Source organism: Juglans regia, chromosome 7 (genome assembly GCF_001411555.2).
Source record: "Juglans regia cultivar Chandler chromosome 7, Walnut 2.0, whole genome shotgun sequence".
Taxonomy (NCBI): domain Eukaryota; kingdom Viridiplantae; phylum Streptophyta; class Magnoliopsida; order Fagales; family Juglandaceae; genus Juglans; species Juglans regia.
The window spans coordinates 8,443,609-8,459,468 of record NC_049907.1 but is presented as its reverse complement, the minus strand read 5'-3'; the positions used below and the strand labels follow the sequence as shown (position 1 = coordinate 8,459,468).

At 34.6% G+C, this 15,860-nt stretch overlaps 2 protein-coding genes across 2 annotated transcripts; both read left to right on the top strand.

Annotated features, from left to right (window-relative positions):
- Positions 1-286: 286 nt before the first annotated feature.
- LOC109003526 (sphingoid long-chain bases kinase 2, mitochondrial) lies at positions 287-4,919 on the top strand. The gene is made up of 12 exons (XM_018981693.2): positions 287-610; positions 763-839; positions 1,519-1,572; positions 1,675-1,734; positions 2,081-2,155; positions 2,279-2,325; positions 2,430-2,470; positions 2,617-2,701; positions 2,788-2,902; positions 3,030-3,152; positions 3,265-3,365; positions 4,471-4,919. The coding sequence occupies exons 1-12, from the start codon at positions 445-447 to the stop codon at positions 4,598-4,600; spliced, it is 1,074 nt and encodes a 357-aa protein (XP_018837238.1). The 5' UTR covers positions 287-444; the 3' UTR covers positions 4,601-4,919.
- A 1,780-nt stretch (positions 4,920-6,699) lies between these two features.
- LOC109003528 lies at positions 6,700-9,271 on the top strand. The gene is made up of 5 exons (XM_018981695.2): positions 6,700-7,132; positions 7,895-8,049; positions 8,205-8,271; positions 8,513-8,564; positions 8,654-9,271. The coding sequence occupies exons 1-5, from the start codon at positions 6,778-6,780 to the stop codon at positions 8,745-8,747; spliced, it is 723 nt and encodes a 240-aa protein (XP_018837240.1). The 5' UTR covers positions 6,700-6,777; the 3' UTR covers positions 8,748-9,271.
- Positions 9,272-15,860: the final 6,589 nt, after the last annotated feature.

The window sequence follows — 15,860 nt, the reverse complement described above, 5'->3', positions numbered from 1 at the left end:
TGTTAATATGAATTTAATATTTTTTTGAGAAATTAAAAAATATTGTAGAATCTTACGTATAAAAATATTTTAAGTTAGAAAAAGGTTATAAGTGAAGATTTTGAATTGTAATAAGTTTAACAATTAAGTTAAATATTTAAATATTAGATTCGACTTAAAATTAGACTAAGATCTATTGAATTTAAAAATCAAACGCAGTCTAAAAACTTCTTCACACAATTCTTAAGATAAAGTAAAGTCTTCGTTTTTTTTTTTTGGTTTTGTAAAGATAGATCCGAGGGGGGAAAGCTGGGTTGTCGCGACAACGAATGTCGTCTAACGAAGACAATAAAGCGGAGCTAACAAGGTTAGGCCGCGGCAGCGACATTTTAATCATTCAAGCAACGACAATTAAGAGATTAATAACCCAAAACAGAGCTGCGTGACAAAAACAAAACGAAAACGATGCCCAGTTTCTGCTATCAGATAGCATTGGGAAGAGTGGGACTCGCAATGGCTAAACCCTCCATTTTCAGAGTTGACCTACAACCCACGGCACCTCATCTCTCCACCGATTCGCCCTCCTCCACTTCTCCCCGCCGCGACATCGTTTTCGTCGTCAACCCTCGAGGTCTCTCTCTCTCTCTCTCTCTCTCTCTCTCTCTGTCTGTCTATTGCTTTGTTTTCTCCGAAGAATTGGCATTGGATCAATGACCCCATTTTCTTTTCGTCGAGATTTTAAATTTGAAGAGCATTGTGGGTCCTTAACGTAAAGCTTCGCAGGTGCAAATGGTAGAACGGGAAAGGAATGGAAGAAATTACTTCCGTATCTAAGGTCCCGCCTCGGTGGAGACTGCAATGTGAATTTTCTCTCTCTTTTTGTTCGTTGACACGAGTTATAGAGATGTATATACATATTCAAATACGTGCGCACATATCAAGCTTGTTCGATTATGTATTGCATAATATATTGTGGGTTGGGTTGCGCTTATTCTCATAAACTGTAATTTAGAAACCATTTGTGCACTATGAATATGAGCGCATTCTGGGGTAACTCACTATGAGATGAATTTCCCATTTATGTAGTTTTATTTGGGATTGGATGATAATGGCCGCTTTGTACTTGATGAGCTTCATTTTTTGTATCTTAGATGAAAGCAATTATATCTTATTTCTATATCTATTCTGATATTAAGTCATGTTAATAAATATTTTATTCTTTTTTGTGTCATATACAGACAAGTGAAAAGTATTACCTTATATTCACAAATAATTTTACCATATCGGGGTGATTTTAGGCACTAGAAGGATAATGAATTTGTTGATTTTGTAGAGTCCCAATGTAGTTTTTTATCTAAAAAGTTTATGTTGAACTCATTTTTTCTTTACCTCGAAAAAGTTAATAAGGAGGGTATTGACGGTATCAATATCTATCCGGTCTGTCAGGGGATATGCTACATCTGTTGCATTTTTTTACAAATACTTTGTTTGGCTTGATATTTGCGTTATTTTGTGAAGAGCTTTCTGTATTTTGGCCAGATATGCGAATCCATGACTTCGGGTCCTTCTCATGCAGTAGACATAACGAGGGAGGTAGGTGCTGGAGGCTGCAACATTAAGACTTAAACATTTTAGGGTCTGTACTGAAGGATTGGTCTTGATTAATTCATCTATTGTCAATCTGCTTGTATGCAGGCCATACAGGATGGTGCCGATGCTGTGATTGCAGTTGGAGGTGACGGAACTCTCCATGAGGTTTTCCACATTACATCTACTGAAAACTTATTTATTCATGAACCTTTCTGCATAATTTCTTTATGCAGTACTCATGGCTGCTACTGGATTAATGAATTTAATAAAGAGATGCGAATTTGCTCATAGAGTATTTCCTTTGTACTATCAAACGCTTTGGTTGGATATGGACCAAAATAAGTTTGTTGTAAAGCTAATTTGAAAAATTTTCTACTGAAATTGTGGATGATAAAAGAGTTGATATTATGCAATTTTAAGATTGGTAGTTCGGGATATTATAATTCTTTCATATTAGATGATGTATTTGGTAAATAGAATACCGCCGAATGCTTTGGTTTGCAATAAGCAGGTTGTTAATGGCTTCTTCTGGGATGGAAAACCTATTGCTAATCATGGAGAGCTAGCTTGCTCAACTGCACTTGGTGTAAGTGCCTTGCGCTCATCTTAACTGCAAAATTCACTCAACAGTAACATGTTAGTGTGATTTTTGTACTGGTTCACATGGACTTTCCAAGAGGAGACATAATTCTATTGTGCATTTGTACAGATCATACCCTTAGGGACTGGATCTGATTTTGCCAGAACATTTGGCTGGTCAGTTCACGTTACTCTTTGCCATTTCTCTCGATTCCGTGTTCCATCTAAAGGTATGTGTTCAAGATCATTGATTATGATATCTATTTTCATTTATTGTTCAGGAAAAATGATCCTCATGAAGCCATTGAGCGCATAGCTAAAGGTGCCTTTAAGTTTTTCTTTGATTCTTCACTACTTCTGTTATGATTGTGTTGTCCCAAGACTTGAGGAGCTTCATTAGCTGACCGTTCCTCCACGCTTTTTAACTTTGTCATTTATGCCTTGCTAAGTAAAGGGTTTTTTTTTCAGGACTGAGATCAAGGATAGATATTGGGGTTATCAGTACAGAAAGAGGAGAATTACATTACTTTATAAATGTTGCCGACATTCATTTGTAAGGCTAATTTTATGGTTTTCAGATTTAGTGTCTAGGCGTGCTGATATTGAATATCTCATTACTCTGAGTTGTAAATTTTTCAGGAGTGCAAAAGCAGGTTTTTATGCCTCTAGATACAAGAGATATGGAAATTTATGCTATGTTCTTGGTGCCTTGCAAGCCTTTATGGGGCACCATAACAAAGACTTAAGAATCAGGGTCAGTGCAACCAAATTTTGTCTAGTGTAGCATTTTTATATTCCTTTTTTCACTTTATTCTTGCCATCATGTAGTTCCACAGTATTATTATTAGTACTAAAATTTTCTTTGTATGCTGTGATTATAGGTCAATGAGGGTGAGTGGGAAGTATGTTCTCAAGTGACGGCCCTTTGCATAGGAAATGCTAAATATTTTGGAGGTGGCATGAAGATTACACCAAATGCTGACCCTTGCAGTGGAAGTTTAGAGGTAGAGCAGTTTTCATGTGAATCTGATCCTTAACTGATTAACATTTGTTTTGAATAATCTAAATTAGGTGCTTTGCTGGTAACTTTGAATTTTCCAAAAATTTTCTATTCAGGTTGTGATCCTCCAGGACTTCAAGTGGTACGACTTTATCTTTAAACTACACAAGCTTTACTGGGGAACCCATTTATTGGTGAAAAATGTATCTTCAAGAAGGTATATTCTCTCTTTGTAAGTGACAGGTTATACCGTTATTTGCTGTTGTCCCATATGCTCAATATTTGCAGTACTTGGGTTATGCCTATTTCATTATTAATAAAAAATCTTCTTACTTATAAAAAATATATATCTCAATATTTGCACCTTTTGTCCCCTGATATTTAGCTATGATTGAGAATCTGGCTAATAAAGTTACAAATAAACTTGATAATCTTGATGTGAGGGTACTTGATCAATTTAACTTTCATCTCCCATGCAAAGTTTGTTGCGACTTCCTGCTATTGACTAAACTAACGTGTAAATACACAATTTTATATTGTATTTCGGGGGTGTGTTCACCTAGTCTTAATATAAGCTGGTCTTAGCTACTCTGCTTCTTACTTGGAATCCCCAACTGCTTGTAATTTGAATTTCTTGACACATTTCATGATCTGGAGGATGTATCTCTGTAACCATAGCCTTTGGGGTGGCCTGCTTTTTTCTGAGGCATGCCATCCATGCTGGTGGTCTTATTTAGCTCACTTGGGTTTGTAGTTGATATTCATTACAGCTGTTAGGGGGTGTTTGACTTGGTATGTGTGCCATTCATTGGTAGCGGGGGGTAGGTTGAGGAGTGGCAATTGCTCCCTTCCCTCCACGGAGATTCCTTTTTTTCCCTCCCCAAATTTGTAAAGATTACTTTTTATTTAAATGAGATTACCTTCCAAGAACGTTAATATTTCAAAGAACCAAAATGAGATTACCTTTCAAGAATACTTTGATCTCAAAGAACCAAAACGAGGCTATCTCCCAAGAATGAAACGTACTTTGGTACATTTTTACAACTAAGAGAAGGGTAGTTAAGATGTACAGGTTGATTGTAATATATATTGTCATCACATCACAACTGCTCATGCCAAAACTATCCCTTATTTCAGGTGAACTCATTGAAAAGAGCAGTCTAACGGCATCACAGAATGTTTTACCAATCGATAAAAGTTTATTCAGTTATAAATTTATTTCGTCTTTTGCTGAGCTACAAAACGTTTTACAAATTAAAATTATATTTATTTTCTTAGCTACTTTTCAATTTTGTTCATTCTTAAGTGAAGTGGTATTGCAGTGTGCATTCTATTGAAGTGGAGGACCTCTCAGGCAGTGGCAGCATATACATTCAATCTGATGGGGAACATTTAGGGTTTCTTCCAAGGAAGGTTTGTGTTTTACCTGCTGCCATTGAGTTGATATGCTGATACAAGCACTGGAGCACGTCCGAGTAGTTCACGAGAATAGTCATCTACATGAAGTGATTTACTTTCCCCAAATGGTCTTTAGATTCCTTCATCCTTATATGTATCAAAGGGAAAGAAAGGTTTGTGACTCTTTTTTTGAACGGTAACAAATTCTTTTAATATTGCCCGAGACAGTCAAAGCCCTGTATTGCTAGAAATAAATTGCAATTCAATTTTTTTATATATATTTTTCCGGGAAAAAAAAGAAGATATTGTTGCTTTAGAATATTTGAGATGTGTGATGGCGCATCAGCAAATATTGACACCCATCATTCATGGATGTTATTTTTTCTTTTAAGATCTTTGCTGTGGCAATTGATGGATCTCATGCTTAGGTTGGTTTCTTTCTTTCTATACATCAACATCAACTTGTTTTAACCTATTGAAGCTTTAAGAAATACTCCCGTCATAAAGAGATTATATAAAAGTAAGTTTACAAACTAATGTGGTTTCATGTGGATCGTCATATTGTAAAGTTACTTTTATTGTAAAGTAGACTTAATAGATCACATGAAATCATATCAGTTTGTGTGATTACTTTTGTGTAATTCCTTTGTAGCTGTAGCACTGCTCTAAAAGCTTTTACCTACTAGTGCTCGCATATGTCCTTTTCCAACTTGAACTTGGATAAATCTACTTATCAAGTTGAAAGCTTTCATTTCTTTAGAGTCTTTCTTAATATACTAATCTTGGGGTGTATAGGTAATCAAACCTCTTCCATTTCAAATAGAGAAAACCTTCCCGCATGCGTAACTTTTCTCTCCTAAAAAACGACATCCAATGGGAATATGCCACGTAGACACTCCATTTTCAAACTTTGTAGCCGCATTGCATAGAAACTCTCCCTTTTCCATCTCTCTCTCTCTCTCTCTCTCTCATAGGAACCACTCCCTCCCTCGAGCCCTAGCCCCACCCACTCCTGAGTTGTGTTTCCTCTCTCTTCTTGTCATGGCTGAGGAGACAAATGTGAAAAGGATTTACATCAGTGTGACGTATAGACTGGCCATCAAATCCACTCCTATCTAGCCTAACATATTCATTGTTCACCTGAAAATCACATGAACTGATTTATCAAAATTACTCAAAACAAGAATTTAAAAAGATCTCCTACTTAAAACAAGAGGTTTGAAAACATGAAACAAGAATCTGAATTTGAAAACAAGAATTTAGTAGATAGTAAGCAAACCATGTGCGACGGACTGAAGGGTGCGACGGGTTGGAGAGGTTCATCGAGCTGCGATGGACTAGGGAGGTTCGCCGGTCTACGACAGATTGGGGAGGTGCGGTGGTGTGGAGTGTAAGTGAGGTGTGGCGGAGTGCAACGGATTTCACTAAAGTGAATATGTTTTCTATTTTTCAAATGTATTTGATTTTGTTATCCCCTGTAATGTGGTTTATGGGATTTAGATGTGGATTGTTGACGTGTCCATTTGTTCTTTGTTGTCGTTGAAGGATTGAGAACGACGTAACCATCCAAAAGAGGGTCCGTTTCGAATAACCACATTCTATTGTATTGATCTGCAGTGTTCACAGTGACTAAAAGTGGTCGAAGATCAAGAAATGAGTAATTTATTAGCTAAGCATTCTTCTTATGAGTAGGTCCAATTTCAAAATAATAATAAACAATTTAATTTTTTTAAATTTTAAAATAATAATAATATTAAAAAATAATATTCTAATAAGATTTTATTCAATTTTTAATTTTTATCTAAAATTATCTCATCCTATCTCACTATCCAAACGGAACTTAAGAATTAAAAAAAAAAAGAAATTTGCTTAGAAATTATTTTTGGATTTCTATGGCTGCATTATTTGAGGCCTAGAGATATTTAAAAGAAAGATAATTATAAACTTACTACGTATTTACTACTCTCTTTATTTATTTTTTAATTTTTTTAATTTTTTTTACTTAATGATTAAAGAAATAATTAATAATATTATTATATATTTTTTAAAATTTTTATTAATAATTAAGGATGTTAAAAAAATATTTAAATAATAATAATAAAATAAAAATTTTAAATACACTATGAAATACTAAACGGGTGGCAGAGGTACTAATTATCTTGGAGGAAACCGCGGCAGAGATTCAACTCCCAATCGCATCTTTCAACTACAACACCTCTCTCTCTCTCAACATGACAACTGTTCTTTCCTTTGCTTCCATCACTCCACACCTCAACTCCCAACGCCGCTGTATCGTTTTCCGCCCAAACTACTGTCCCAAAACATACAGATTCCAATGCAATGGAGAGAACCCAACGAGCAATTCTTCAACTAGTAAAGAATCTGAACCCGAGAATGCGTTGCTCAAGGTTGCTTGGTATGGCTCTGAACTCTTGGGAATTGCTGCTTCGTTTTTCCGTTCCCCATCAAACGTTGAAGCTCCTGAAAGAGTTCTTGAGCTTGCTGGAGATGGGTCGGGACTGGTTGATCGTGCCCAAGTCGTGGAGACTATCAAAGACGACTTTGAAAGATCATACTTCGTCACAGGTTAGAGAAACCCCATTTAATATCTGCTCAAACTTTCACCTTTATACTATACCTTGATTTTCATTTGGTGTTGCCCCAAGGTAATCGCAGATACACCTTTCTCTTTGTTGCTTTCTTGTTTTCCAATACAGTTGCAGATTTATTCCGTCCAATTTGATATTTTTCATTTTTTCTTTCCCTCTACCTTTTTATCTATAGTTGGGTGCTTATTCAATTGCTACGGTAGTAATAGTGAGGGAACTATGTTGTAACCATATACCACTTGATAGCCCCCTAAAGCAATTTGAAATAGAATAATTTCTGAGAGCCTTTCTTAGTCAGTTGGTCACAATCCAAGAGCTACTTCACCATATTATCTAGGTAAGAATTAAAATGACGTGGAAACTTCCAAATGATTGGGTGGAGAAGCATGATTAACACCAAAAAATGTGTCAATCCAGCAATTGTATGATATATGCTTGAGGTACGGCAACAAAGGCACAAATAGTAGTCTTTCTGCGCAATAAGAGTAGAAATTAAAGGTAGCCTTGTTATTTGCATCATTATGAACTTCAATTAAGAGGTATGCTCCTATTAATTATTCAGTATGCAAGCCTGTTTACTTCATTAAATGTATGAACATAGACTGTCAATTAAGTGTGGATTATATGGATTGATGTGGTTCCACATGCAATTGGATCAAATTTAGATCCAAACATTGAATGGTCTGTGAGCCCATTTTCTGTTGGCCTCACCGAGGATTACCCCTTTCCAAATGATCAGGGAACCTTACACTTGATGCTTATGTAGAGGATTGCGAATTTGCGGATCCAGCAGGTTCCTTTAAAGGGCTTCGCCGTTTCAAAAGGAATTGTACAAATTTTGGATCCCTTATAGAGAAGTCAAATATGAAGCTTATGAAGTGGGAAGATTTTGAGGTGAGCTTGTTGTGTAGTTCATTTCTTTTATCGTTTGTTGTTTCCTGATTAGCCATCTCAGTCTTGGGACTAATTGGCATTCCCATCTACACCTCCATAGACTGCATAACCAAAATCGACATATTTCTATCATGATGTTTCTATTGTAATTATAGGATAAGGGAATAGGGCATTGGCGATTCAGCTGTATCCTGTCATTTCCTTGGAAGCCTATTCTTTCTGGTACGTATAATGCTCTTTTGCATCAAACTGCTTCAGGCTAGTGAACTCATTGGTCCTCTTTGGACTACAGTTTCAGTTTCTTCTATCAAAGGCATCATTACAAATCTAGTGAATGTGAGGGGGGTTCTAGTCAAGTCTGTGATTTTGATCTGCAACCCTGCTTGTTTTGAACCAAACAAAGCTAAAGTAAGTTAAAAACAAGCCTGCTCTGAATCTAACTATTTTAAACCATATGTTGCAGCAACCGGATATACCGAGTATTACTTTGATGCACAATCTGGAAAAGTATGCAGGTAAAGTTTCTCATTTCTCAATCTAAAGCATTCCTTTCTTTACAACATTATTATTTTACCATATTGATCTCATTTATGAAATTTGTTAGGCACGTGGAGCACTGGAATGTTCCCAAGATGACTTTACTTAAGCAAATTTTGAGGCCTAGCCGGGGGTTATGGCGTAAAAGAATAGGTGCTTAAGTTAACCTGGTGCTCGAGGTATATATAGAGTGATCAGATGAACCTTATGGCTGATCAGGTTTCGATGAGAAATACAGTACTCCTAAGTAGTAATTAAATCATGATATATTGATAGAAAAAGGTTGGATCCATAACATCTCTCCACTTTTAGTGGGATCAGCTATTGTGATGAAGAATCCTTTCAATACATGATTCAAGCCTCCGTTGTGGTCTGATCGGCCATACTCCGAAAATGGTGATTCATCTGCTGTTCTCACTTTCCTCGCAAACATGATCAGTGTTGGAGAGCTTATCTTGGAAGCATTAATTCAGCTAGAATTTATAGGGAAGAATTTATCTAGTTTTGGTCTTTTTTTAGCTTTTGGCATATTAATGAAGTTTAATGTACAAGCTTTAGCGAATATCCAAACATTCCATCTCTCTATTTACTGCCGGGTTATCACGAGTGAATAGGCTTTTCTGTAAGCATACAATCCATATTGAGTGCCAAGTTTTATCGAAATAATCAAACAACTTTTCTTTTATTGAGATTTTACTGAAATTATGCTATATATATATATATATATATATAAATTACATCATATATAAAGCCAAAAAAACTCTATCTCCTTGGTCCTTTCACTTTCTCATCTAACCGCCCACACCTCTCTCTCCTTTATCTTCTTTTCACTTCCTCTCACTTTCACACGAGCGATTCTCCATTTCTCCCATTCTTCTCTTTTCTCCCATTCTCAAAAAGTCTAAATCTATGAACACATACATTGAAGGACACTACACAATATTATTTTTGTCCACACATTAACACACTCCATCTCCACTGGCATGGTGATAAAAAAATGACACAAGTTTATTTTATTTTCCCCTTGACCGATTGAATAACAAAACAACTCTCTCTTATTACTGTCTTCTACTTTTTTTTTTTTTTCCTTCTTGCTCAGTTTCTATTTTTCACGGCATGGAGACCAGAGTTGGAAAATTGTAGAGTCGTAGGCTTGCTGTTATCTGGTGTTGCAACTTGTTGAGATGCTTAGGGCTTGTTTGGGAAATTCATCTCATCTCATCTTATCTCAAAATTTCTAAGAATTTTATTCCAAACAACACTCAAACATAAACACTTTTTAATTTTTAATTTTTAGTTTTTAACTTTTTCATCTAATCATTACTTAATCATTACAATTTTTCTAAAATTTCAAACAAAACATAAAAAATAATACAACTTTTTCAAGTTTCAAAATAAAAATTATATTAAGAAATTATATTCTAACCATATTTTAACTTTATAATATTTTTATTCAACTCTCTCTTCTTTCCTAGAATCCAATAAAACAAACTCAAACCATTTCACTACTATCTACAAACTATTTTATAATTATTTATAGAATTATCATTTCATCTCATTCTCCAAGTATTTCCGACTTCCAATTTTCATAGTTAGATTTTTTAATCTCTCTTTTATTTCTATATATTTTGTCATATATAAATTTTGTAAACTTAAGTAAGCCTAAACTTCCACACACACACCAAAATAATAAAATAAAAAAAAGACATGACGATATAATATTTTTTTATATCAAAATCAGTTTTATTGAAATCAACCTTACACACGTTTACCAGTCTAAAGGACTTGAGAAATAACATCAGGGAATGACCTCACCAGATACTAATATCATTCACATCCCAAGTATATTTAGCTAGCCTACACAGGGTTGAGCACCGACAATTTCGGAGTTGGAGGGCCCAACCTCCGACTCCGACTTTGACTTTGTCGAAGGTCGAATTCGACCTCTGACTCTGACTCCAACATGTAGAGAATCTGACTCCGATCTGACTCCGACTTGTCGGAGCGGAGTCGGATTTTTTTACTTTTTTTTTTTTTTAACTTCATATTTGACCCACTTTTTTTAAAAAAAAATTGTGGGCTTTCAAATTTCAATTTTTTCAAAATTACAATAAAAACTTATTAAACTTTTGATTATAATAAAAAATACAACTAAATAAAACAAGTAACATACTAACATACATTCAAAAATTAAAAATAAAAAGAAAGTCCTATTTTTACATGTACTCCCACCATCCATGATTCCATATCCACACTCAACTAATCACTACAATAAACAAAGGTACCGTATACGAAATGAAGATTAAAAAAAAAGCACCATATAGTTACTATAGTATACTATTATAATTGCTACGAATCTATTTTTAATTATATTATATATATATGATATATATTATTATATATGAATATTAAAAAAAAAAAGCACCGTATATGAAATGAAGATTCAAAAAATAGTATTACTATTTTTTATATAATATAGTATTAATATATTATATTATACTATTAGTTATATTAGTATTAGTTATTATTAATACTATATATTATACTAATAGTGATATTAATACTATATATAGTTATAATGATTAGTATAACTACATTAGTTTTAGTTATAGTGATTGAGCATAACTATATTAGTATAAGTTATAGTGAATCAATGATTTAGTATAGGTATAATACTATAAGTTATAACTATAGTCTATAATAGTATTAGTATAAATATTAGTATTAGTTAAAGTGGATTACTAATAGTATTAGTATTAGACCATAAATCTAATTAATATACTAATGTATATTAGTATTACTAATATATTTATCAAAAGAATATGTTGAGAATTTATTAAGTCAAAAAATATAATTAATACAAGATATTGTTATATAAAATTTATATGAATAATACTTTAGTTATTATACATTAGTATTATATGTTATTCTAAATTTATAGATTAGTGTTTATCCATTAGTATTACATGTTGATGTTATTATGCATCTTAGTGTTTATAGTATATTATATATACATTAGTATTACATGTTATTATATTTATACATTAGTAATTTAGTGTTACAACTTACATGTAACATGGTAGTAATATTGTAAATTTGTAATAGTATGATATTTACATATAGTTATATACTAAACTATTATTATTTATTAGTCATTTAGTCTATATATTATAGTATAAATATATTATTTAACTAGTATATTATTGAGTTTAACTAACTATATAAGATATAGTTGTATAAAATTTAAATGATTAATATGTAGAAAAACACATATAATTTTATAAAATATGTATAAAATCGGAGATGGAGCCGGAGGACCAAGTCGAAGGCGGAGGCGAATTGTCGAAGGCGGATCGGAGTGGAGTCAGAGTCGGTTCTTCAATGACTCCGGCTCCGACTTCCAATAGGGAAAAAACTCCGACTCCGACTTCGACTTGTAGGAGTCGGAGCAGAGCCGGAGCGGAGTCTGATTCGGAGTCGGATTGTCGGATTTTTGCTCAACCCTAACTGCCTATGTGCTACTTCATTTCCCATTCTCCCAACATGTTGAACTTTGCAGCTTTTGAACTTCTACACCAACTCTTGAGTGTCTTTGATAATGTTACCCAGCATGGACATTGGATCTTCTGCACCTAGAAGCTCTTGCACCATTAGCAGTGAATCGCTCTCCAAAATAAGATCACTTATTCCCAAATGAACACTCAGCTGTAAACCCCTGAACATAGCTAGCATTTCAATCTCTGTGGGATCATTAACCTCATGCTTATTCTTACTTGTTGCCATGAACACTTCCTTTTGATTATCTCAGAGAATTATTCCCACTCCTGCACTGTGTTGATAAAAAAACATATCACCATCCACATTTAGTTTCATAACTACTTGTGGGGGTCTTCCAGTGACAACAATACTTATTCATCTTCATAGGCCTACATTTGAGCTCTTTATAGGCCTTTTGCACATCGAGGGCATGGCCAATCCTTGGTTAGGCATTAAGCTTTTATTTTCATGTACCAATTGATTTCTTGTATACCAATAACTCCATGAAATTAGAAAGAAAAGTCCCACATCTTCCTTGCTGCCTTTTTCACTGACCTGTCTAGCAATATCCATAAAATCTTGATGAGTATCAGTTTTCTGCAAGGTAGGTAAATGTTTCTCTAACTCTCTTTTAGTGTAGGGCAGTAATAGATAGCATGTGCAATATCCTCCACCTCACCCTTACAAAAATGGCAATTGTCTTCAGTCAACTCCTTCCTCTTCTTTAAGTTGTGTTTAGTTGGCACCCCATCTTTGCAAGCTCTCCAAGAAAAGGCTTTCACCTTATTTGGGAGTTGCATATTCCAAATCACTTTCCATATGCACTTCTGCCTCACAACATTAGAATTCTCCCCTTCCAATCTTCCATTCTTCATTTATCTGAATAGTCTATAAGCATTTTTTACACTAAAACTTTCCATCCTTCTTTGGTGCCTATATTTGAATGTCTTCTAGTTCTCTTGGGCTAATAATAGTTTTCAAAGCCTCAGTTGCAGCTGATGGAGGTAGCAGATTCCACACTTTGTCCACATCCCACCACTTGGTATGGTTGTCAATAAGGCTATCCACTGTTGCAACACTGTCACTGATCTCTTCCTCCCTTATGCTTTGCTTTAAGCTCTTGACCCCAGGTATCCAGTAATCACTCCATATATTTATTGATTTTCTAGATCCCACTCTTCACCTACAACCAAGAGCTAACTCTTTTATTTCCTCCCAATTGCCCCTCCAAACATAAGAGGGATTGTGACCAGCCTTGAATCTAAAAAGCTCACATTAGGAAAGTACTTGGCTTTACATATTTTGTGAAGTAGAGTGGACTTATCGTACATGGTTCTCCTTCCTTGTTTAGCTAGCAGAGCCTCATCAAAAGTTTTGAGGTCTTTGAACCTCATCTCTCTTGCTTGTTTAGGCTCACACATCTTCTTTCAACTTACCCAATGGATATTGTGTTCATCCTATTTCTGGCCCCACCAGAATTCCATCATTTGCACCAACTCATTACAAGGCTTCCAAGCAGCTTAGAACAACTCATGGAATAAGTAGCTATAGAAAGAGCAACTCCCTTAATTAAAACCTCTCTTCCTCCTTTTGACAAAAGCCTCTCCTTCCAACTTTGGTACTTCTGCCATACCTTATGCTTGATATCAGAGAATGCCCTATTTTTTGCTTGACCAACCATAAGAGGAAGTCCTAAATACTTACCATATTGTTGGAAACTATGGATACCCCAAAAAGACAAGAGTTCCTCTTGCTACACATAGCTAACATTCCTGCCAAACACCATTGCAGTCTTTTCTGTATTGACCCTTTGGCTTGAAGCCTTTTTATATTTATCAAATAAATGCTGAACTATAACATTCTCTTGTGGATTTTCTTTACAGAATAAGAAACTATCATCTACAAAGAGGAGATGATTAACCTTTGGTGCCCCTGCATATTTTAATCCCAGAGATCTGCTTGGCAGCTTCAGCTTGTTGCAATAAGATTATCAACCCCTTCCATACACAGTAAGAACAAGTATGGTGATAAGTGATCTCTCTGTCTTAATCTTCTAGTAGGTATCATTGGGACCTTTGGTTTTCCATTGATCAACGTTGAGAAGGAAACAATTCTTACACACATCATGACAAGTTCAATCCACTTTGCCTAAAAACCCATCCTATGCATAACTTCTTTCAAGTAGTCTCACTCTATTCGATCATAGGTCTTACTCATGTCTAGCTTTAGAGACACATACCCAGTTTTTCCTACTCTTTTTTGCCTAAAAAAGTGAATTATTTCATAGGCTACTAATATGTTATCAGTAAATAGCCTATTTGGTACAAAAGCGCTTTTAAAGACGGATATTTCACAATGAAGTATATGTTTAAGTCTATTTGCCAACACCTTAGAAATCAGTTTGTAAACCACGTTACAAAGACTTATAAGCCTAAATTTTGTAATTCTTTCGAGCTTATTCTTTTTAGGGATCAAAGTAATGAAAGTGTGATTGAGTGAGTTAGGGAACATACTGCAATTCAAAGCTTGTAACACGCTAAAGGGTACTAACTCACCAATTAGGGCTATAAGACTATTGGTCAGGATTGGAAAAACTGACCGAACCAAACCGTTTTTCCGGTCCGGACTGAGACAAACTAAATATATTTTTAAATATTTATATATTATTTTATATAGTAGTTGTATAAGTTAATTATGTAATTTTCATTTAAGGGATCACTAGTGACCATATATAAAATGAAACCATTTAATGTTCATTAATCATATATAAAATGTTAAAGATATCACTTCATTTTAATTTTACTAATTTAATTAATTTTTTGTATTAATTTTTCTATTAAAAATAGAGAAAAAAGGAAAAAAATGTTCATGGATTGAATCAAACTGAATGGTCCAACCGGACCGATAGCTAATGGTCTAGTCTAAAAAAAATGATGGATTGAAATTTTCGGTCCATGACCCTCCCGGACCAACCCGATCACACCTCTATCACCAACTATGTGCTAGTACTTTTAAGAAAATATGGGCGCCATGCCATCAGGTCCTGGTGTTTTAGTAGGATTCATCTGGTTCAAGGTTGTGCACACCTCTTCTTTAGTAAACATCTTATTAAGATCACTATTCATGTCTTTAGATATTCTCCCATTTAAACCTTCCAAGAAATCCAAATCCCTTCTCTGAATTGAAATAGCAAACAAAGCTTGAAAGCAGTTCAAAATTACATTATTCCTGCATTCCTCAACCTGCCACACCTCTTCTCCCCTTCTTCATCCTTTAGGCCGACAATCAAAATTTTCCTCATTTTCTGTGAAGCCTTCGGAAAATACTTTGTGTTTTGGTCCTTTGATTTTAACCACAAAGCATTTGCTTGTTGTCTCCATAAGATTTCTTATATTTCTAACCAACTTTGTAATTTATTTCTAGCTATTTGGTGTTCCACAATTCTCAAGCAAAGAATCACTAGCTTGAAGCTGTAATATGAATTGTTGGATTTGTTTATGCACTAATCCAAAAGTTTGCTTGTTCACACTTCCAATTTCTAACTACACACATGCAGAAATCTTATTGATCACAACACCCATATCTCCACAATTATGGCCCTCTCTCCAAGAATTTGCTATTACTTTCTCACAATCTTTAGCTTCCATTCACATGGCTTCAATTCTAAACAGTCTCTTCTATTTTCTATAATAATTTCCACCATTTACATGCATAATAATAGGTACATGATCCGAATA

Excerpts from the sequence above, each read along its gene's own strand:
- LOC109003526 (XM_018981693.2), top strand. The coding sequence starts at position 445 with ATGCCCAGTTTCTGCTATCAGATAGCATTGGGAAGAGTGGGACTCGCA. Across the intron at positions 1,573-1,674 it reads CAGTAGACATAACGAGGGAG|GCCATACAGGATGGTGCCGA; the intron begins GTAGGTGCTGGA and ends GCTTGTATGCAG. Across the intron at positions 2,702-2,787 it reads AATGTTGCCGACATTCATTT|GAGTGCAAAAGCAGGTTTTT; the intron begins GTAAGGCTAATT and ends TAAATTTTTCAG.
- LOC109003528 (XM_018981695.2), top strand. The coding sequence starts at position 6,778 with ATGACAACTGTTCTTTCCTTTGCTTCCATCACTCCACACCTCAACTCC. Across the intron at positions 7,133-7,894 it reads AAGATCATACTTCGTCACAG|GGAACCTTACACTTGATGCT; the intron begins GTTAGAGAAACC and ends CCAAATGATCAG. Across the intron at positions 8,565-8,653 it reads CAATCTGGAAAAGTATGCAG|GCACGTGGAGCACTGGAATG; the intron begins GTAAAGTTTCTC and ends GAAATTTGTTAG.